The 22,606-nt window shown below is 36.5% G+C and overlaps 5 protein-coding genes across 8 annotated transcripts in view; 2 read left to right on the top strand and 3 right to left on the bottom strand.

The window, feature by feature from the left end:
• Positions 1 to 2,037: 2,037 nt before the first annotated feature.
• LOC141630285 (uncharacterized) lies at positions 2,038 to 3,474 on the bottom strand. The gene is made up of 2 exons (XM_074443126.1): positions 2,591 to 3,474; positions 2,038 to 2,274 (listed from the first exon to the last, which is right to left on the bottom strand). Exons 1-2 carry the CDS (start codon positions 3,301 to 3,303, stop codon positions 2,241 to 2,243), a joined length of 747 nt encoding a protein of 248 aa, XP_074299227.1. The 5' UTR covers positions 3,304 to 3,474; the 3' UTR covers positions 2,038 to 2,240.
• Positions 3,475 to 4,864: 1,390 nt separating this feature from the next.
• On the top strand, positions 4,865 to 8,314 carry LOC141633723 (vacuolar protein sorting-associated protein 24 homolog 1-like). Of its 2 annotated transcripts, XM_074446153.1 has the most exons (8): positions 4,941 to 5,052; positions 5,183 to 5,227; positions 5,650 to 5,794; positions 5,920 to 5,996; positions 6,916 to 7,018; positions 7,311 to 7,432; positions 7,710 to 7,898; positions 7,995 to 8,314. In XM_074446153.1, exons 3-8 carry the CDS (start codon positions 5,683 to 5,685, stop codon positions 8,076 to 8,078), a joined length of 687 nt encoding a protein of 228 aa, XP_074302254.1. In that variant the 5' UTR covers positions 4,941 to 5,052; positions 5,183 to 5,227; positions 5,650 to 5,682; the 3' UTR covers positions 8,079 to 8,314. The 2 variants fall into 2 exon arrangements, with proteins under 2 accessions (XP_074302253.1, XP_074302254.1); XM_074446152.1 differs by lacking the exon at positions 5,183 to 5,227 and having other exon boundaries at positions 4,865 to 5,052.
• A 548-nt stretch (positions 8,315 to 8,862) lies between these two features.
• On the bottom strand, positions 8,863 to 13,406 carry LOC141633720 (uncharacterized). 2 transcript variants are annotated; one of them, XM_074446149.1, is made up of 7 exons: positions 13,320 to 13,406; positions 12,023 to 12,829; positions 11,852 to 11,914; positions 11,636 to 11,716; positions 11,471 to 11,529; positions 11,303 to 11,382; positions 8,863 to 9,301 (listed from the first exon to the last, which is right to left on the bottom strand). In XM_074446149.1, the coding sequence occupies exons 2-6, from the start codon at positions 12,614 to 12,616 to the stop codon at positions 11,325 to 11,327; spliced, it is 855 nt and encodes a 284-aa protein (XP_074302250.1). In that variant the 5' UTR covers positions 12,617 to 12,829; positions 13,320 to 13,406; the 3' UTR covers positions 8,863 to 9,301; positions 11,303 to 11,324. The 2 variants fall into 2 exon arrangements, with proteins under 2 accessions (XP_074302250.1, XP_074302251.1); XM_074446150.1 differs by lacking the exons at positions 8,863 to 9,301; positions 13,320 to 13,406 and adding an exon at positions 9,414 to 9,490 and having other exon boundaries at positions 12,023 to 12,732.
• Positions 13,407 to 14,874: 1,468 nt separating this feature from the next.
• On the top strand, positions 14,875 to 17,690 carry LOC141633721 (uncharacterized). The gene is made up of 2 exons (XM_074446151.1): positions 14,875 to 14,964; positions 16,778 to 17,690. Exon 2 carries the CDS (start codon positions 16,783 to 16,785, stop codon positions 16,981 to 16,983), a length of 201 nt encoding a protein of 66 aa, XP_074302252.1. The 5' UTR covers positions 14,875 to 14,964; positions 16,778 to 16,782; the 3' UTR covers positions 16,984 to 17,690.
• Positions 17,691 to 17,725: 35 nt separating this feature from the next.
• LOC141633719 (beta-galactosidase 17-like) overlaps positions 17,726 to 22,606 on the bottom strand; it is a 28,678-nt gene continuing 23,797 nt past the window's right edge. The window contains exons 16-19 of one of the 2 annotated variants that reach the window (XM_074446147.1): positions 18,483 to 18,613; positions 18,232 to 18,377; positions 18,081 to 18,146; positions 17,726 to 17,996 (exon numbers count right to left, since the gene is read on the bottom strand). In XM_074446147.1, the coding sequence (XP_074302248.1) occupies positions 18,365 to 18,377; positions 18,483 to 18,613 (144 nt within the window). In that variant the 3' untranslated portion in view covers positions 17,726 to 17,996; positions 18,081 to 18,146; positions 18,232 to 18,364. The remainder of the gene's footprint in view (positions 17,997 to 18,080; positions 18,147 to 18,231; positions 18,378 to 18,482; positions 18,614 to 22,606) is intronic. The other variant, XM_074446148.1, reaches the window with a different exon arrangement.

Genomic DNA, 22,606 nt, shown 5'->3' with positions numbered 1-22,606 from the left:
TAACATAAATCACTTCACGTTACAAACAAATGAATTAATAACAATTCATATGTTTTTGCACGTAATGTTAAACATATGAATTAACATTCATTTAACATTACAATGTTACATGTGCATCATTTAAACATGTAACATTTCCCATTAAATCTTGTGTTGGATGTTATCACCCAACAAAAAGAAAAGGTTTGTATATACTCCGTCCAGCTCTGAAAGATTCTATGCTAGTATGTATACGAAATACGAAAAAAGTATTAGAAATATCGGTATTTTTTTATTTATTTTTTTATTGTACCGAGATGATGAAAATTATGCATCCTTATCACCCTTAATACACAAATACTTGTAGAATATACGTTTGGTAACTAGTTAAGATTCAAGGGCTATAGGCTTATAGCCTATAGGCCTATACTCAAGATAGTTAGGCTCCGTTTTAGACGATATTGACATCAAACCGTCTTACAGAAGACTCAGTGTTATTGTTATTAATATAGTTCCATTGTTATTAATATAGTTCCGATTTCCCATGTTAAGAAAAACGTATGAAGTTGTTAGGGAGCAATATATTCTACTTTGACGATGTTATCTTAGGGATTGTCATCAATCAAAGAAACTTAAAGACAGAAATCTCTTTGATTTTATTGACATGATTTAATTCCTTTTTGGTCAAATGATGGCTAATAATTTCCTAATCTTGTTAAAAGTGAAATTTTCTTAACGTTAGAAAAGGGGGTTTTTTGGCACCAAAAAAAAAAATGTGATTTTTTTTATAATGTGGATTGAACGTATTTTGGCAGTCAAATCAAATCTTTTTATTACATTTTTTTGTTACAAATGCGGACAAGGAGGAAATTATTGGAACTAAGACCCATCATATCAAAAATAGTTTATTTCAACTGCTACACAACTATGCTTGGACCTTGGGTCGTGGCTTGTGGCCCATGGGCAATCGGAATTCAGTAGGTCTCCCTTGCGACGGGTCGGATATTGCGACGGGTATTATGTAAGTGGAAATGGGTAGAGGGGACAAGGTGGGCACCCACCCCATGTGCTTTGTCTCTCACACTTATGGGTTTTTTGTGAGATGATATGGTATCCGTCGCAAGTTTGCGACGGATACCCTCCGTCATAAGGGAGAATTTGTGATCGGAATTAGGAGTATTAAATATTAATAAGACGAGACAGTTAGTGAGCAACTCGAGCTCGGCTCGTGTGAGCACGTCTCGGGCTCGGGATCGGCTCGAGAGCTTAACGAGTCAAGCCGAGCTAACGTTGGCTCGGCTCGAAAAGCTCGTGAGCGGCTCGAACTTGTGTAATTAGATAAATATTACTCATATTTTATAAAAATGGTTGTCATAATTATATATTTGTATCACACATATAAAAAATGTCTCATTGGTTTTCCAATATTTGCATATAAAGCCTTCAAGCCTTGTTATTGAAAATATTGATTAAAAAAACCGAAAATTCAACAATTATATATAGGCTTGAGTTGAGCTCGAGTTTGGCTCGAGCTCGCGTTAAAGCTCGCAAGCTTGATAGCGAGCATATTTTTTTCAAGCTCAAGATCGGCTCGAACTTGAGTTTTACTTCGTGAGCACAAGCCGAGCAAGGTCAAGCTCGGGCTCGGCTCGGCTCGTTAACACCCCGATTCGAGACATCGCGACCCATGGGCAATCGGGACAACATGGTCACGAATGCACGATTGACTACCGGTGCATTGGTAACTTTTGAAGACGATATGGTTTATGGTATGAAAGAGTGCATGGCTTTTATCAAAGTTGGTTGGTGTGAGTGACCAAAATTCCAATATCTTACACCAAATTGTTAAGGCTTCGATTCGACTCCTGCGAATGAACAAAACCAAAATTGAGAGGGGTCTATCTACTAAGTTACCTTCAGTATCCTCTATACCGAATGAAATTGGTCCGACTGTCGGTAAGGAATATCTTTAGTCAACATAAAAAAAAAAAAAAAATCCAAAAACTAGAAAAGAATATTTGTTCGTTTGTCGTTGTTGTAGATTTTTGAAGACTTATAAGGCACCGGCGTGGCGTAATTTGTATTTCTGTTATGAATTTGTTTGTTAAACTATTGCTCATTACAATTACCATCTAAATAAATTCTCTACCTACACAAGAATGTATCCAAAAGTTATGCCAATATTTAATGCTTAACTTGTGAAGCTGGAAAAGTTAACTGCATTTTTGAAATCACGTTCAATAAATCATCCTAGTTTCCTACTATGATATTGTTCTCTTTAGCACGATCTCTTCCCTGTAAAAAAAAAAAAAGAAATACAAGTAATTTAATATTAATATAAATCGTTTTACATCATACCACTTTGAAATAATAACGAAGTTGTATGTAAAACTGTCCAACCATAAAAGACTTGTAATGGAATGGACTTTTAGAATTGGAAAATTAGTTCTACGTATTATTTGATGGTATAGAAGTTTGTAACGCTATACTTAGATGTATATTTTATATTAATATAAGATAATAAGATTTAATAATTTTATTAAATAATAATGAATGTAATAGGTACGATAATACTTAAACTCGCTCTCGTTTTTGTTATATTCTTACAAACCTGAGTTGTGTTGCTGGTTCTGGTTCAGATCCGAATTTGAGCTCTTCGCTATGAATTGAACCACAAGTAACATCAACATGATCGGAAATGTCATATGGAGACGTGTCACCCGAGTCAAGCCTCATGAGTTTCATCGGTAAACCATCACACTCACTTGCAAAATCTTGCTTTACAATGAAACATTCACCATGGCTGTTGCTACTATTATCATCGTGTGGGGTCCATGAGAATTGATCGTTTTCATTGTTCTCTTCTACATATTGAACTCCTCCTTGTTCGTAACCCTCATAATAACATCGCATTAACGTCTCATGATAATGACGGTAATACTCGTCGTTGTTGTTATCATTATCATCATTATTATTATTATTATTATTATTATTATTATTATTATTATTATTATTGTCGCTATTATTGTTATGGTTATTGTTGTTGTTGTTGTTGTTACCTTCTTCCTCGACTACACCCTGTAATACGGGGTGTGATAGAGGAGGAACAAGGACTTGAGAGTTAATATGCAACATTTGACTTTGTTGTTGTTGTTGTTGTTGTTGTTGATACACTTGCGCTTTGCAAATAGCTAATTGTTGAAATACAAGATCTAATTCGGCTTTACAAAACTCGATTTGGTGATGTAAATCTCGAATGATCCTATAACACCCTCCTACGGGATCCTTAGCCCGTGCATCTGATTGAAACATTATAGTATGCATGGCTATGTCTTTGTCGGGCACCTTAAGGTTGCGAATTATCTTAGTAATATTACTCACGCCGAATAATTTATGAGCATTTAGGAATTGTACTTGACGATCATGAGGGAAATAAGGCGCTAATACGCAATCCGGGGCGCATTTTCGACGTTGATACTTGCACGCAGCGCACGCTTGCGTACCGTTGCTTATTCTATGATGATTGTTATTATTATTATTATTATTATTATTATTATTATTATTGTTTATCGGTTTGGTGTTGGTATTATTGATTGCGTTAGCGATAATAATATTGTTCATTGATGATAAAATGTTGTTTTTTTGTTATTGGTTTTTGGGTGGTGGTGTAGGGGAATGGTGGTGAGATTTCCACTGCGTTAGATTTGCAGTTTTTTCTGATGAAATTATCGGAATACTTCTGTTTTTTTTTTAACTTTCCTCTATTTTCTCAATGAATAGGAGAGAATGAAGTTGGAAGAAGGAGAGATGTGTATGAGATTGAGAAAAAAAGGGGATGATGAAATTGAAGCTTATATAAAACAGAAAGGATAACTTATTTAATTTTTATTAATCTACGTGTGATTTACTGAGAATGTTTTAGTTGAGAGTTGTTAATTTGCTAAATTTGTACAAATGAGGTGTTAATTTATGTTGGCATGTAAATAATTAATGTCTTAATTTAGTAAATTTAATTTAATTGAGAAACTATTATTGTCTAATTTCTTTTTAGTTTAATTCTTCAGTTATAAGTATATATGAATTTGTCGAAATTATATAATTATTCTAACTAGTTACGAATGTGATAATGTACTAAAAAAATTATTTAGTAAAAAAAGTAGGAAAGTAAGTCGATTATAAAATTGTACTATTGATCACATCCCTTTAAAAAATTAACGAATAAATGTATATGTTGAAATTAAACTTGTCGTATGAAAAGGTATCTATAGCCGATTAGCCTACAAGTTTCAGTTACTAGTATCGATAAGCCTGTTAATCTTACATATTGAAAATTAATTTTGTCTAAAACAGCTTTATACAAGATGATTATAAAACCACCAATTATTTTACTAAAATAACTTATAAAATGTCTTAATTATCGTCTTTTATAAGATTACTCTAATAATTAATACGAGTAGATGATTTTACAATATTCGTTGTATAAAGCGATACCTACACAAATATTTGTGAACTTTCGAAGATTCGAACCTCCGATGCCTAATCACTCTACCGATCTACACTTTCGAAGATGGCTATAAAACCATCTACTATCATTTTCCTCAAAAAGTTGTATAAAATTTCTTAATTACCATCTTTTGTAGATTAGTCTGATAATCAATATGAGTAGATCACTTGTTTTATATTTGTGTCTCATCTTGTGTCTCACTATCTTAATCTTGTGACACACCCTGAAAATAAAAAAATAGTAATGATTTATATTAAAGTAATGATGTGTCGTAAGGAGAACCGTGAGGCATGAGAAAGGAAATAAAATAAAACAAAAGATTTGCACGGTCGCATTTCACCCACAAAACCGATTTATTAAACAGTTGTTATAATTCTCCCCATCCAACACCACTAGACTAAAACCGTTTCGGAAAAACAACGCGAGACAAAAGTACAAAACCAAGAGAAGTGTGAAAGATCAAAGACGGTGGCTTTTTGCGAAGTGGTTGTTTAGATTATCACCAAAGCAAACAAAAAAACACCCGCTTTCCTGAATTTCCCTCTTTTCGACTCTGCTTTCTTATTCTGGTATTCTCTCTTATACTTTCCTTTGATTTTTATTTTTCCATTTTTATGTTCTCATGATTTATAGTTTATCTTATCAATTAGAATTGTACTGTTTGTTTTGATTGGTTTGATTTTTATTTATTTCTTGCAGTATTGTTAGATTCCCATGGCTAGATCAAATAATTTGTGTTATTGGGTATGTGGGTATCATTTATTATGTTGTTTTTTTGATGAATTGAATTGGGTTTTTATCGGAATTGAGAATGATCATTAGTTAACAATTGAATTACTGATTTGTAATGTAGGGTTGGCATAATTTGTGTTAATTTAGTTGTTCAAAGCGTAATATTAATAAAAATTGAATTGGGTTTTTATTGGAATTGAGAATGATCATTAGTTAACAGTGAATTAGTGATTTGTAATGTAGGGTTAGTATAATTTGTGTTAATTAAGTTCTTCTAAGTGTAATATTAATAAAAATTAAATTGGGTTTTTATTGGAATTGAGAATGATCATTATTTAACAATTGAACTAGTGATTTGTAACGTAGGGTTAGTATAATTTGTGTTAATTAACTTTTTCAAAGTGTAATATTATTGTTATTGGTTTTGTTTTTAGTTGAGAGATATAGAGATATAGTGATAGGAAGAGATGGATAAAGTGAAGAGCTTGTTGGGTCAAAAACCAAATCCTCAGCAGTTGTTAAGAGATTGGCAAAGGAAGCTTCGTCAAGAGTGTCGAAATATTGAACGTCAAGTACGAGGCACGTTTATCCTTTCTTTCATTCTGTTGAATTCTTTTGAGTTGCTGGTACATAAGAAAGATTTGATCTTTGAAGTTGGGATGCTCATGCGTAGAGTGTAGTTTGATTTGTGTGTGAATGTTTAGATATCGAGAGGGAAGAAAAGGGCGTACAGAAGGCGATCAGAGAAGCTGCAAAGAGAAATGACATGGGTTCTGCTAAGGTACTAGCATTATTTGTCAAGTTATGATTATTTATTACTATCCTCATCCTCATTATATCGTCTCCTTTTGACTTGGATTGTCATCTGATGTTGAGTCCGATCACTGATTTTCCAAATGTATAGATAGATAGCGAATAAAGTTTGTCATGTGTGATCAATCATAGTTACTTTCCTCTAATTATTAGTTTTGATAATATGTGCCTACCTATTGTATATTATGAGAAAATGTCCTTTAAAGCTGACATTGTTTGGCAGCCACTAAAGTGAGATGGGGAGAGTATAAACGGAGTTGGGGAAATATTATTTACCTTCCCGTACTCCTCTTGCTGACGTATTGTGTATTTGCGAAAGGATATTCTTTTCTTTCATACTTAGGGAGTTAGGAGTGCCTGGTCTGGTCATTTTATCTCTAAAAGTTTGTTTAGATAGATAAATATCAAATTGCCTTAAATATGGTTTACCCTTTCTTGGCTAGCACAAAATTTTGGGAAATATCCTTAGTAATACTTTTGCTTAAGCTGTGACTGTGATATTGTATTCGATCTTATCTTTCCGGCTATCGGCATTTTGTATTTGTTTGGATGATCACTTGATCGAGGTTGAACCTAATGAACCTAGAGCATGTACCTAGATTGCATCGAGTTTATTTAGGTTTGCTTTGGAAGGTCTTATCACTGTAGCCAGCTTTATGGCGTGAGAACCAAAATTTTTTATACCGCGTCTCCGCGTACCTATTTTTTTCAAGTGCACAGTTTCATTTTTTGTACTAATATTTGAGGATGCTTCAAGTTCTCAAGAAGTGATAATGTGATTAATTACATTTCACGTTTAGAGATTTAGGCTGCTCTTCCAACAATTCCATGGTTTTCACATTTTGCACCCCTTACTAACTAGGTTTTTTGGTATTTTATTGTATCAGTCACTTGCCAGAGAAATTGTCAGATCAAGGAAAACTGTCAATCGCCTGTATGAGAATAAAGCTCAACTGAACTCGATATCGATGCACCTTGGAGAAAGTGTTGGTACGTTGATTCTTCCTATTTACTACTCATACATTTTATTAGTTATGTGATTCATTAAAATGAGTAAATGACTTCCTTCGGAATACATATGAGAGTTTGTCCCTATGTGCACGTTCATTAAAGCTAAGCAAACTATTTTTACGTCGTATTGCATGTCCTGGATTTCATGGTCTTTCAGCTTCTGATGAAGTTGTACGTCTTTCCTTAAGCTTTCAGCCGTGTGGTATTCCTTGCTATGTTTACGGCCAGCAACATATCTTGGTATACTAATTCATTTTGGGATGTATTACAGCAATTGCTCGTACAGTGGGTCATTTACAAAAGAGTGCAGAGGTGATGAAAATTGTTAATAATCTCATGAAGGCTCCACAAGTAGCTGTCACTATGCAAGAGTTCAGCAAAGAGATGGTCAAGGTATCTTTTCAAACTTAAAACGATTAGGTCGGGAAGTTTAGTCTTTTTGAACTTTTCAAACGCAACGCAAATGTGAGAGCTTTGTTTGAGGATTGATTCATTAATCTTGTGCACTTTTGTCCTCGTAATAAGTTGTATGTGAGGTTCCTGATATTGTTCTGGATCAGAGCTTGATGTCTTGTGGGGATCTGAGGTCTGCGTATACATCATTGGGTTACCCGACTTGCCAATATGTTAAACATAACACAAGTAGTTATTCATCATTTTAACTTCTTAGGCTGGAGTTATTGAAGAATTTGTTAACGAGGCTCTTGACGATGCATTGGACTCCGAAGACATAGAAGAGGAGACAGAGGAAGAGGTTGAGAAGGTCTTGACGGAACTGGCAACAGAGACTACTGCACAACTTCCGGTTGCTGCAAGAAGAGTGAAGAACAAGGCGCCTGCACAGAGCACTAGTGTAAAGGCAACTATCATCCATTTCTTTCATCTAAGTTTAATCTAAGTTTAATGCTTTTTATTTGTTTAGCTTGGCTGGAGCCTCTCTTTGCATGTCTTGCAGGATGAAGAACCAATTGCCGAGGGTGTAGATGATGAGGAAGAACTAGAAGCGATAAGAGCACGACTTGCTAAAGTGAGATCATAGAATTGCTGTCATGCACATTATCCTGTACTTCTAATCGGCTTTGAATCAATTGCAGAGATTTGGAGGCTGATTTTGTATCCTGTGATCTGAATCATGTAACACTGTTATAGTGACGCATATTGTCTCATATGTACTTCAGATTAGTGCTCATTTATTAGTGTTGCTGGGTTATGTTGTATATAATAAATAACCAGAATCTGGATATGAACTAAGTTCCGCGTTTTTTGCTGCAAAAATCTCGACTCCTTTTGCTCTTTCTCGACCGACAGTAAAAAAATTTATGCAGAAGATTTCGGTTTTTGTTTCACGGGTGTGAAATTCAATTGTAAGAAGTTTCATCTTCTCTTGAGTTTTGACTGCATATTTGCTCTCATGAACTCAAAATCAAGACGCAACTTATCGTGTCATTGATAGTTAATATAACATTTCAAGAAATGAGTGCGGATTCTTGGTTCCTGTTTCATGTTAACGTTCCACTATCTCTCCTTTTGACACATCACCCTTAAACATAAAAAAATAGTGCAAGATCACATGAAGTGGATGATATGTCAAAAGGTGAAGTAATGGGGCACAAGACGGAACACAAAAATAGGATAGAGGATCTGAACTCTCAAGAAATGTCAAACCGAAATAGAAGTACGGGTATTGGTAATCGATTAGCATGCTAAATTGCTAAGGGTTGCTAATTGATGGAGTAAAAAGACCAAAATTCAGTAGAATACTGATACAGTGATACTGAGTAAAACATTTCTATGAAATCGAGGAGAATGGCTAAAGCTGATAATGCAAGTTACATTTTTATAAAATAATGCCAAAACCCTAGTACAATACAATTATAAATAAAAAATACATATATAAAAAACAACAAAAAGAAGCTCATTATTAAAGCTTTATTGTCTATAAAATGATCTAAAGACACAGTGATCCTCGGAGTAAAAGCCGAGGATCGATTTTATGAAAAGAACGGCAACTATAAGAGTATACAAGTACTCAGTAGCAACAGCAAGGTCAGCAGCAAGCTTTATTGTCTAAAAAATGATGATCTAAAGAGACAGTGATCCTCAGACTAAATGCTGAGGATCGATTTATGAGAAGAGCAGCAACTATAAGCGGTACTCAATACTCAGTAGCAACAGCAAGGTCAGCAACCTTCAAAGTTCTGATTTGAAATGGGACTGCCCTTAATATAAGGGCCACTGTCCCAAGAGACCAGTACCTGTGACCTGTCACAAAGAAACACGGGGTTATTTAACACGGGGTTATTTAGAGAACTAAATTTTCTTTTCCTGATTGGTAATCTTATTCAGGCCATAAGCCGAAAGGCTGTTGAAACGACTCCTCGTGTGAAGGAAATAAATCGGGACGGAAGTTTTGCCCTGGAAAGACATCATGTAACCAAGATACAGATACACCTGCATCACGGGAAGATAATCTACAGTTGCTAGGGAGATAATTACTACTTCAATAATGTTTAAGTTCGAATTATGTGGTTAAATTATTTATTTTAAAATTACACACCATTGATCATGGATGAGATATGCATTAGTAAACAATTAGGTGACCGGCGGTTACCCCTATCCTATTATGAGAATGTTGTGAACACTAACAGACATTTAAGGACTATTTTTGTGCCGCAAAAGTGCATCAATTAACTGCGTACACCTACCACATCGATGTATAATATGCAGTCATTAATTGCGATCACCTCTACAAAATTACTACTTTAGGACGCATACAGACAATTTTCAATTGCGTCTGACATAGTGCCTTGAGAAGAAGTCTATAACGTGTAGTGTAACCTTCACCTTTGGTCATCGGAGACCATCTAGAGCGATTTAATTGGAATGAGCTCAGGTTGCCAGCACAAACTCATAGACATTCCAAGACTACTTTCGTGCCACATGGTTGTTCGAGTTAGCTTTTAGCAGTATATCACTACACCTTGCTCCAATTCAGAAGCTCACTTAGATGACGCAACACATACCAATAATGTTTGATATTACATCAATTGTATTTGTGACTATTATAGTTGATGACGGGCCCATACCAGTCTACCATATAATTTTCCAATCAATTATGTCTTCTAAAACCGTCCAACTCGTGTATTATAACATTTAAGATCAGTTAACCAACATCCTAGGCGAATGTGCTATAATGAGTGAGATTATCAGCATCCTCTAATAAACACCTATATATAACAAGTTTTGGTGCCACGTGGGTTCCCAATTTAACCATCTAAACTTACTTCGACCCATACTGCCTCTATCAAGTAAATGTCTTAAATGATGTAATCGTTGTTTAATAATTCAATCAACCTTTTCACACTGGATCAATGGCAATCACTGCAGACAACATGCACCACAAGGGTGCTTCTCGGCAAAAATCAATCGCATTATAAGACAGTGCTTATGCAACCATTATGGGTAGTATGGAAATATCCCGGGAGGACCTAGTCAGACTGGCGCACACTCAGACATGTGAGACTGCCGTTTTACTGCCACACGGAGTGCTCCATCTTGCGGTGTTTCGACCCCAATACTCCTCCCCTTACTCGGATGTTTCGAATGTTAACATAGGGCAAAACACCATCTAGAGTAATCACCATACGAAATATACACCCCTAGATGCTTCTCAATAATATCAAATCCAATTTTACATAGGCGTCATGTGCAGTCGTCTGAACTGTCTTCTAACCTTCACATTTAGTTGTGTGGAACTAACCTCGGCAAATGTGTTATTATGAGTTGAGGTTATCATAGATTATAAACAGCCTAGTATCACCTCAACCTCGTACCGAGGCTCATTTTTTGTCTATAAGATGATTTTTGACCTAAACACCCCCGATGGAAACTTAATGGTACTCGTACACAATATGCCTAACTTTAATGTCGTATATTGGATAAAGAGCGACTTTTAAGCACGGCATCTACACCTTACGAGTGAAATCTTCACATCTATCTATAATATTAATGCTATATGATCGTTCCTCATTATACTCTCTCTCCTTTTATAATAACATTCTCTTAACTTCAGTTCCTTTGCCAAAAAATGAATAATACAGAGTAGCGATCATGCATCCATTTCCCAAAGTTGATTGCTTTTCTTGTAATAATGTGTTTGAAAAACATAATATGGATGATATGTGATGTTGGCCTAAATACATAAATTAAGCAGATAACAGAATTAACACGAGCGGCCTCAGATAGGTATAAATAAATACTTACTGAATTGTCATTCGGCAACCTGTTAAAGATCAGACTTAGTGAGATCTTCAATAGAGTTTCTATAATTGGTAATCAAATCCCTGCCATGGTAAGAAAATACCCTCGTAAAACCGCAGCAAATAAGGCTATTTAGTTGCAGAAGAACAAAGATGAGAAGCAACAACCAACCTCCTTTGATTGAGCAAACGCCCGCTTTCTTCCAATTTGCTCTTTTGCCCTTCAACAGTCTGCAAATCACACATTACCATTTCAAATACAGAAAATTTTCCCTTATAATCCGATATCAACCCATACAAAACCAACTGAAATAAGCAGAATATCTGATAGAATTACCAGGGTTTTCGAATTAATCGTCCCTGATATAGAATTCAACAGCTGTTGACACTTCTCGAATCGACTATTCAGCTCACTAATCTACACTCAATCAAAACACACACACATAAAAAACCCTACCAATTTCCAATCACACAATAAATCTTTACCTACATTAATAGCAAACAAAAAAATCAAACAAAACTGAAATTGCAGATTAAACATAGTGAATTATACCAGAGCATCAGCAATCTGATCTCGAGTTCCAGTCTCAATTGCATCAGATAAATTCTCCACCAACTATCATCACCAATTCAACACAAAATTAAACAATCAATAACCTCAAAACTAGAAATATTCAAAACATTAAGAAAACAACATATATTTTCTATGAATTAAAAATCATACATTTAAAATATGGAAATGTGAAGCTAGCGACGGTTGCTGTTGTTGTTGCTGTTGAGGCTGCGGCGGCGATAACTGGACTACATGCTGTTGCTGCAGCTGCTGATGCGGTTGTTGTTGTTGCTGTTGTTGTTGATGCGGCGACTGCACAAACTGCTGCGGTTGTTGTTGTTGTTGTGGCGACTGTTGAGCAAACTTTTGTTGAGGCAACTGAAACTGATGTTGTTGAGGCAACTGAAACTGCTGCTGCTGCTGAAACCGCTGTTGTTGTTGTTGTTGCTGTTGTTGCGGCGGTGACTGCACAAACTGCTGCAACTGTTGTTGAGGTGAAGAATGCATAAACTGTTGCTGCAACTGTTGCTGGGGCGAAGAATGCACAAACTGCTGCTGCGGTTGCTGTTGCGGAGACTGATACTGTTGTTGTTGTTGCTGCTGCAACTGTTGTTGATGAACAGGAAGATTAAACTGCTGCTGCTGTTGTTGTTGTTGAAATTGTTGAAGATGATGAGGAGAGAGAAAGATGGAATCTTGATTCTGGGCAGGAATGTTAGGGATCATAGACCAACTCCCACCACCATATTCTTGATTTTGATCCATTTTTTTTTGGTTACTTTGAAAATCCCAGAAATTTGGGTGATGAAGATGACTATTGGGTTATTGTAAAGATTCAATCTTTTTGTTATTGATTGATCTGGGTTTTAAAAGGGTTAATTAATTACTTTGATTTGATTGATTTAAGGAAAAATGGCAAAATACTACCTATTAAAGTTCTAAATTTTTATTTTACTAATGCTTAAATATGCAAACTACCTAGGTAGCACCAAAACGGGACACGACACTGACACTAATACACTTATTATTTTATTACCAAGATCCTCGAAATTTAGACATCGACACGTTATTTAAATTTAATAAAATATATATTTTATAATTATAAACATTCGATTTTATTTTTATAAAATTATTTGATATTAAATTTAAATAAGTGAAGTTTAAAAATCTTTCGATTATAACTCGTTTTCATTTACCATCCAAACGAATCTTTTAATCTATCTCTTTCGACAGCTCATTTCACGCTTAAAGAACATCATTCATCCCAAATGATGTCCAAATGTCATGGACACGCGTCGGACACGGCCGAAATACCATGGACACGCGTCGGACACGGGCCCGAATAAATGTAGAAAGTTAGACACGGCTTTGTAGGTGTCCGACACGTTTCGACGTGTGTCCGAGGAGTGTCGGTGTCGGACACGGGACGGTTGATTAGGAGAAGTGTCCGTGCTACCTAGCAAACTACTACCTACAATACTGCAAATATACTCAGTTTACTATCTACTCGACGAAAAATACAACTAATTGTACCAATCTCAGTAAGATTGGCTTTGTTCCAATTTTTTTTTTTTTTTTGCAATTACTTTATACCTATATTGCCCCTTCTTAATTCAACATAAGTATTTAAAATCATAATCTCCCTCCATTATCATCTTCTTCTTCAACCCATATTTTCCCTCCTCCATTAAAGGTAAGTTTTCTCTCTCTTAAACTTTACTCTTGTCTCCATTACTTAGTCTCTCTCTTCTCTACCATTATTCTGCTCCGCACTCAACAAGTAACCGTTTACGTTTTTTTTTGAATTTTTCTGGGTTTTGTTATAGTAGATCTGGAATTTGATGTCTTCAAGAAACTCTCACTCACATAACTCAAAGTCCATTGACATGATTGTGGTTTACAGTACTATGAGAGGAGTTATGATTAGATTAGAGAGGTTGAGTGGTAAATGTGAGAGTGTGAGGTGAGTAATTAACTAGCGGGAGTGTGTTAAGTAAGGATAGAGTTGTCATTTTACATGCTCCGACAACTTATTAGTACCAAATTCGCACTTTCCGTCAAAAAAGTAGTATAATATATTTAGTTGTAGTGTTTTGGGTGGTATTTTGCATAAATAGACTTATTTGGTAGTATTTTGAAAATTTCAGACTTTAATAGGTAGTAGTATGCAAATTCGCCTTGATTTAATTACCCTAATAAACTCTTTTTTTTTAGAAATTAATAAGTAGGATTAGAAAGAAGGGCATGGGGCTGCGCTTGGTAGGGAGGTCTGCGACCGTAATCCTTAGACACGTCCCGAAATCCGGATTAGTCGGCCCAATGTGGTTCGGATTACCGAATGGTTTAGACCAAAAAATAGTGTTTTATTTTTCTTTCCTCATTTTTTAAAATTTTAAAATTACTTTATAATGAATTTTGGAAAATAGAAAGTAGTAGTTTTTGCGTGAAACTATCTTACTTAAGAAATTTGTGTGAAATGGATATTTCATAGTACCATTTTTTAAAATTTTCTCTCTTTTAAACGAATATAGTTAATTGGTTATTCTTAGAAGAAATATCATTTGTTTTTTCTATTGTCTTCGGATAGGAAATTTATATCTCTCAAATTTGTTTTTTTCATTTGCAAGAGAAGAGTCATGAAACGAATCATGAGTCCGTGACCACTTGTTAAGAGTCCACCAAAGTTAGTTGGTGTAATTGTGTGAGAGCTCACACCAACTAACTTTGATACCAACTAAGCTAACTAACATCTAAACTTATCAAAAATAAAAGAAAATGTGCCTTATTATCGTCAAATGACTAAAAAAGTAATTCGAACTATATATCCACGGTATTTCGATCAACCATTTTAACCAATAGGTTAAGACATCAAATCAAATAGACTTTTTTTTCTGACAGTGAAAAAAAAAAAAAAAAAAAAAAAAAAAAATCAAATAGACTTCAAAAGTTCAAACTAGCTGAGTTGTTAAATTGTTCATAAAACAACCTGAAACGACATCGTATTACATTTAGTATATGCTCTCCAAATTTCACAGATACCCCAGAAAATAAAAGAAAAACACAGACAAGGAAAGATTTCAGGCGAATTTTCACAAATCCGTTGCAGTTTTCAGGTCAGATTTCTATCTAAAACTCTGTTAATAAGACTGCCTACATCCGATTCCCTAACCCCGCAATTTGCGAGATATGATATGATTGCCTTGGGCTCTGATACCATAATAAACACGAGATGGGTCTGGCCTTACCCGCGGTGGAGGAGAGAAGGGTCTGGCCTTACCCGCGGTGGAGGAGAGAAGTCTAACTCACAAGCCCAAGAATGCTCTTATCTCCCAAAACCAATTGGCAATGGGAGAAACAACCCTAGGCCTTATAAGATAGACAATTTCTCTCTTTTTCACCGATGTGGGACTCACAAGTGGATTTATACTCCAACATTAATAGAAATTGATTGATGATGGGATTTTGAAGAAAAATAATGTTCATTTTATGATTTTTTTTTGTTTATTTTATGAGGGATTCTTTTGGAATTGTATGATCTGAATGTAAAGTTGTGAAATTGATTAAGCTTAATATGATATGATTGCTTTTTGATGATAATTAGTGGGTTTGAATTGAAATTTTGAATGGGGTGGTGGTGGTTTAAGATTAGGTCTACATTGTTATGAATCAAAGATTCCATCTTTCATTACGATACCGTTGTGCTATGGTGGTTGAGTGAGCAGTACAAGTACGAGACAACAACATTACCCGAGTGTCTCTGATAGATGAACCATGTCAACCAAAACCTTAAGGTGATGGTTATGGCCCAACTATTATATTTATATCCTATTACGCCCCCCTCATTCGAATGCCCATTGGGCTCGAAGAGTGGTGTACCTTGTGCTGAAATTCCACTTCGTGAGTTATCGGATTACAAATCAAGATTTATTTTGCATGTGCCAGGATTCGAATGTTCCCTGTCGTTGACCGAGGGGATAACATTGCATTGTGCACGCGACATTAACCTGATGTTGAAATGGAGTGAGCAGGTGAAAGGCGTAAGCATTGCCTTGGGATACCTGTATTGCAAATGTTTTGACAACTCTTTTAGGATGTGTTTGGATAGCAAAAGTGGAGGAAAAGGGAGGGGAGGGGGAAGGAGGGAAGGGAAAGGGAGGGGAGGGAAGAGGAGGGGGAATGAGTTGTGGTTGTTTGGATACAATTTTCCTCCAAATCTTGCCTATTGTGAAGAGATTTTGATTAGGCTTGGAGGAGGGGAATTGGATCCCTCCAAATCTCTCCACCTCCATTTCCCTCCACCCTCATTTTCTATCCAAACAAGGTATTTTAAATCCCCTACTCTCCCTCCCTTTCTTTTCCCTTCAAATCCCTCAATCCAAACACACCCTTAGGGTGGTTTAGCATTGTGGTTGCTTGTAGTATAGGACTACATTTGAGGCTCGCAGCTCACTATTGTGTGTGGATTACAGCTCGATTAATGTTGGAAACTCTTAGAATTATAATGACTTGAGGAAGCATTTTAAACTTGCTCAAAACTAGGAAGTTGAAACCCGTATTTGTCGTAGCAGTAAAATGTCGACAATTGTAGGGACTTAAACCAAGAATCCTTGTTGTTGGTGTATTTGGCACAAACAATCAAAAGTTTTTCATGCTAGATTTACAAAGTTATGTTTCGGTGTACCGTGTACAACTAATCCACTACTGATAAACGTGTAGAATAGAGAAGTCTGATCGCTCTAGTGTTTTGGGTGCTGCAGTATTCAAATTAATGCATTGCTTAGCAAAGGAACCATTTTTTTACTTTAGTTAGGAAAATGAGCCTACCATGAGTTGCCTGCTGGGATTTTACGACGTTAAATAGCGGTTGGTTACCTGATACAGAGTATTTCCTTGTGTTTTGACACTGTCGTCTTACATGATATGCAGATAATATGGAAGTCAAACCAACAGTTGCAATGAGAGCAATGCTCGTGGGAGGTTTGGCTGCCTTCGCAAAAATAGCTGGTGCAATGAAAGCAGCCGGAGGTGTAAAGTTAGGAGCAGCAGCAGCTGCTATGACAGCTGCAGCTGCTGCCACTGTGTCTGGTTCGAAAAAGGATCAACCTGATGCTTCAAAAGGACCCACCAAGTGAGTGACTTGTTTTCATTTGCCTTCTTTCTTTCTTGATATCCTAATAATATTGACGAACAAACAGATCAATTCGGTTCATTTCTCAGAGTTCGTTGGGAATGAACAAACAATTGTATCAGTTTAGGGCTTTTGTATTAATGTGTCTTATGTAGCTATGTACTTGTAGGTGAATGCATATACCAAATTGTAGTAGATAACTTTGAGCCTCCTATGGGAGTTGAGCAATCGATTTTTGTCTGGTTTAACTTACGGATTAAGTTACGAGGACATCCCTTGTAGTTTGTTTATTACTCGTAAATGATATACAAGCACCAAAGGGCGTAACTCCTTGAGGGACTGGTGGGAACCCAGTTCAATCAAAACAACCAGCCAATTAATTGACTGGTAATCAGAAGGCAAACGCTCTTACCATTGAACTTACACTGGATTCTGGCCTCAAGTTCTTAAGGTTGGAAAAGAGTATTGGCCTTTTTAATGTCACTGCTGGTAGTCGGGAATTGACGAACAAAAGAGTATTGGCCTTTTTATCTTACGTTCTGGCCTCCAGCATTTCAAGGCTGGAATAGAGTAATCTGTAGTACATCCACTTAACTGTGAAATTAAATTACTCATCAATATCAGATATTTCTTTCTTAATTATACGGTATAACATTTACTTAAGGATAACTAGGTTGGTTTCACAATGAGATCAGAGGTCGTCTTATACAATGATTTGTGTAGGTATAAAAACACTCGATAAGCGATTTATTGTTTGTATAATAAGTACTCTGTAAATAATATATCCACCATAAAATGGTGTGCTGTTGCAGATTTAAAGCTTTACAGTGAAGAGAGACGATAATGATGAGATACATCGAAGTCAAACCAAATGATAATGATTATTCTGTACTACCCTAAAAATAAAAGGATTTAGAGATCACGAACACTTGAACTGCTACGACCACATACGGAGTTCTCTTCCCGAACAAACCTGACTGCAAGCTCGGGATTTGAAGTTTCCAGCTCAAAGAGTTCCTGCAAATGAATAGCATTAGATTGTACCTTTTTTTGTAGAGCTATCAAGTTGTCTTTCTGGCAATCACGTCATATATTTCTTACCACAGTGTTTTTACCCTGGCGAAGTAGCGGAGCAGGGACATAGAGGTTGCACTGTGGGCCGTATACCTGCAAAGAAAACTCCTTACATATCACAAGCCAGACAATGACAAAATAGATAGACTGATGAAAAGAAGAAACGATAGTATCTTACAGGCCAATATCGCCCTAGATTAAATTTGTTGATGAAGGCTATCCCTTTACTCCAGCCTTCCACAGACAGAAATGTGTCCTTTACGTCCTCTAAGGTGTTAATGGTAAAACTGCCGCTATAGAAAGCAGGTTCTTTAGATAGGACACCTGTAAAGATAGACATCAGGATGCAACAAAGGACATGTTAAAAGGTGATCTCAAGAACTTCATACATCATTAACTTAACCAATACACTGATTTAGCTAGGCTTACTTTTGCCTGCATACACTCTTAACAACCTCAATGACCGGACTCCTTTGACCATTGAGAGTGTGGAGGGGTATCGGGGAAATTTTCCAATTATGAAGAGGGTGATCATCCAGATACACAGGAGATAAGATACCCTGAAATTTAATCAAAGAACAGATTAACAATAATACTTTTAACAACATAAGGGCAGATAGATCAAAACTCTAATCTGAGCAGTATGAATTACATTAGATTTGAACAAATGATAACTCGGAGAATAACCTGAGCGGCTGAGCATCAAGGCAAAACCAATTTATCAAGAGAAGGGATCAAAATTTGCTCAGTTGACTATTAGATTATTACGGAAATACCAAAGATGGAGATATAAACTTTACAAGATCAAAATTCCATTAGAATGAAAACGGTTCCATTATTTTGTACAAGACCGGCCATAGCTCCTTTCCCGATACATAATGCAATTCCAACAGCTGAAATAGTTACTGTCAGTAGCATTTCACTGGGGTACAATCTTTAGATTTTATAAGCATTATTGGTACGTAAGCTACTGATAGATGAACCAACTCAACCAAAACCTTAAGGTGATGGTTGAGGCTCAACTATTATATTTATTCCTATTAGCTACTGATAGAGTCAAGAAGTGTCGAGTCACTAGGGCCTTTTTAGGCCAAGTATGCTTTTAATTAAGGGTCTTTTGTCGGAATCAAGAGTTAATCTTCCCGTCCCGATGATTGTCATAACTAATGCGTTTTGATTCACGTGTGGAGCTGCGTATGAGGATGGAGCCCGGAATCCAAAGAGTGAACCTCTAGCCACACTAGTAGACAAGCAATCATGCGGAGACGACCTCACATGAACCGATTCTGAGCCGACATTCCTCGCTAGGAAGCATGAAGGCTAAGTAGTGAAGAACTCGTGTTGAGGAAGTGAAGAAATAAATTGCGTTCAGCGGTTTTGGCAGATCGCCACCATCGCAGCGATAGATCGCCATGGCGATCGCCCTCCAGACGGTTAGCGATCTGCGTAGCGATCTCACACTCATCCCAGACAGATGCCGTTGTCTTTGTGCTCGTGACTTTTATTAAGCCCGTTGGCTTAAATTTAAGCCCAAATCCCGTATTACCCTAGATTCGTGTGCAAAACCTTATAAATAGTTCACATTTTGGAGACCTAAAAATCATCTTGTTTAGGAGTAATTCAAAAAGGCTTGTGTGTTAAGAAAGCTTGGATTTTTATTAAGGAATTTGTAATCTTTTAGTTTGGATGTTAATCTTTCTTCAATTCTTGGGTTTTACTAAGAAGATGGAAGGCTAATCTCCCTTTTACTTGGTGTAATTTAATCAAAGTATCCAACTTTGATGTTGTAAGACTCTTAAAACTCTCTCAATTTATCTATTGTTCTTTCCTTTGTTCTTAAATTCCTATGTTGAGTAGATGAATGTTTGAATTGATCACTCTTGCATCTTATTTACCCATCTATTGCAAATTCTAGAGAAATGGTTTAATCTATCTAGAATTGTTTGGAGCAAACTTGTTATATGTTGATTTGGTTTAAAGGATGCATATTTCAAGTAGGAAATTACATGTCTTTTCTTGCTAGTATGGTTTAATTTAGTAGGATTTGATTCTAGCTTACATCTCTTGGCAAAAGCTTCATGCTCAATTCTAGTCTTTATTCATGGTTTAATGAGTTGTGGTTGGAATTGAAGGACTCACATATATGGTTTAATTGTGTGTGTCAATTTCTTGAGATGATAGTATTGGATAGATAACAATAGAGAGAAAAGAGTCAAACTTTGTCATTGTTGGATTACTAAGAGAGAATTATACCAAGTCTTTCCCATATTTGATTGTTGCACATCTAGTGTTTGTTGTTTTGCTTCTATGATAAGAATTGCATCTTTATTTTCCCTTATTCTACTTCAAAACCCCTTTCTCCATTTATGTCATACTACATGTTAACCATTGTTCATAAGCATTGTTTGTTGATAAATATAATTAGTAGGTCCTTATTGTAGTTAGTGTTGTGATTAGTCCATAAAGTCCTAATTAGTTGCTTTATAGTTAAAATTCAAGTCTTTAGTTCAAAAGTTCTTCCCTTGGGTTCGACCCTAACTTGCCAATTTACTACCCTATTGCTTGAAGTTAGTAAAGTTTAGTTAGGCTTATAAATTGTTAATTTGGTAGTTAATTCTAGTATATTAGCGACCTAGTCTTTTTCTTTACCAAATTTTGGCGCCGTTGCCGGGGAAGGGCAACATAGCTAGAACTTGAGTTTGTAAATTTATGTTTAGTTGTTTTATTACTCCTCTTGTTGTTAGAAGTAATAGGAAGTTTTAACTTGTTTGCTTAGTGCGAAGGTTTATGTTTAGCTCCCCTCCACACGGTGAATCAACCCCCGTGGAAGAAGACGCTTTTGGAGCATATTCTTGGCTATTCACTAACCCTTGGTACCAAAGACCACCAAGAGAACATAGAGTAGAAGAACCACCTTTAGGAACCCCTCTTGAAGTAGAACCAATAGAAGTAGAACCAATTGAAGTGGAATACCCACAAATGGCGAATGATACTAGAACTATTAGGGAGCTTCGGGCAAGAAATTATGACACTCAACCTCTTTGCATAGCCTACCCACCCATGGGGGCTAATGCCAACTTTGAATTGAAGGGTTATTTCATTCACAACCTCCCAAAGTTTCATGGACATGCGGGGGATGACCCAAATCGCCATCTTTCCGAATTCCATATGATGTGTGAGGGTGCAATTCCAAATGGTGTCACGGAAGATCAATTTAAGTTGAGAGCTTTCCCATTTTCACTTCAAGATGCGGCAAAAGATTGGTTGTTTTACCTTCAACCGGGTACAATCCGTACTTGGAAGGACATGAAGGCGGCTTTTCTTGAGAAATACTACCCCGACTCAAGACATAACCATGCAAAGAAAGCCATCACTTCTCCGGAGCAAGATGCAAGTGAGAGCTTATATGAGTATTGGGAGAGATTCAAGAAATTGGTTGCTCAATGTCCTTACCATGGTCTTAGTGGTGATGACCTTTTGGTCAACTTTTGTGATGGTCTTACCGTACAATACCAAATCATGGTTAATTCCGCTACGGGTGGTGGAGTTGACAACTATTCCGTGGCGGAGGCAAATGAGATCATAGAAAAGTTGGCCGCTAGCACAAGGAACTATGGAAGAAGCCGAGTGTCAAAGAATATTAACTCCATTGAGACACCTTCTCCTTCCTCCCACAAGCTTGAGAAAACCGTGGATGATCTCACAAAAATGGTTGCTCAACTAGTGGGGAACAATCAAGGAGGAGCACAAGGATCTAATGTGGAGTGTAATTTTTGTCAAGGGCCACACCCAATGGAAACTTGTCCCATCATGGAAGAGCAAGGAATAAGCAAGGAGAATGTGAGTGCCATGATGCACGGTCAATACAACTCTAGGAACCCCAATGGGGGAGGGTATTATAAGTATGATCCGAGCGGCAATACTTACAATATTGGGTCAAGGGACAATCCAAACCTTAGTTGGGGAGGAGATACCTCCAAGAGCTTCCAAAATGGTCAATTCAATCACTTGAAGAACTCCAACTCTCAAGGACAAAACTCCAATTACCAAAGAAACAACAATCATCAACAAGCCAAGGGAGGATCCTTCCAATTTGGAAACCAAGGAAACCAAGGGAATTTCCAAGGTAACCACAAGAACTTCCAACAAGGAGGAGGCTCTTCCTCCCAAGGAAATGAAGATTTGTCTACAAATGAGATGTTTAAGATGATCATGAAAGGACAAGCCGAAAATACCAAGAGGTTTGACAAAATGGATGCGGATAAAATTTCAAGTGATGCTAGGGTGAAGAACCTTGAAATCCAACTTGGCCAACTTGCACAAGAAATGGCTAAGAACAATCAAAGGAACTCTAACTCAATTCCATCTACAACATTCCCACCAAAGGAAAATGCAAGCTCCATGACTTTGAGAAAGGGGAGAACCCTAGAATCTCCCCCGAAGAAGAAGAGGAAAGCCAAGTCACATGAGAGAGTCATTGACATTGAGGAACAAATTGAAGAAGAGCTAGTGGTTGAGAAAGAGACACCCTCTAGAGCTAGTGGGGAAGAGGA

This window comes from Silene latifolia, chromosome Y (genome assembly GCF_048544455.1).
Source record: "Silene latifolia isolate original U9 population chromosome Y, ASM4854445v1, whole genome shotgun sequence".
In the NCBI taxonomy this organism is placed as follows: Eukaryota; Viridiplantae; Streptophyta; class Magnoliopsida; order Caryophyllales; family Caryophyllaceae; genus Silene; species Silene latifolia.
Note: the sequence above shows the minus strand (reverse complement) of the source record. Positions and strands in the feature narration are given on the sequence as shown.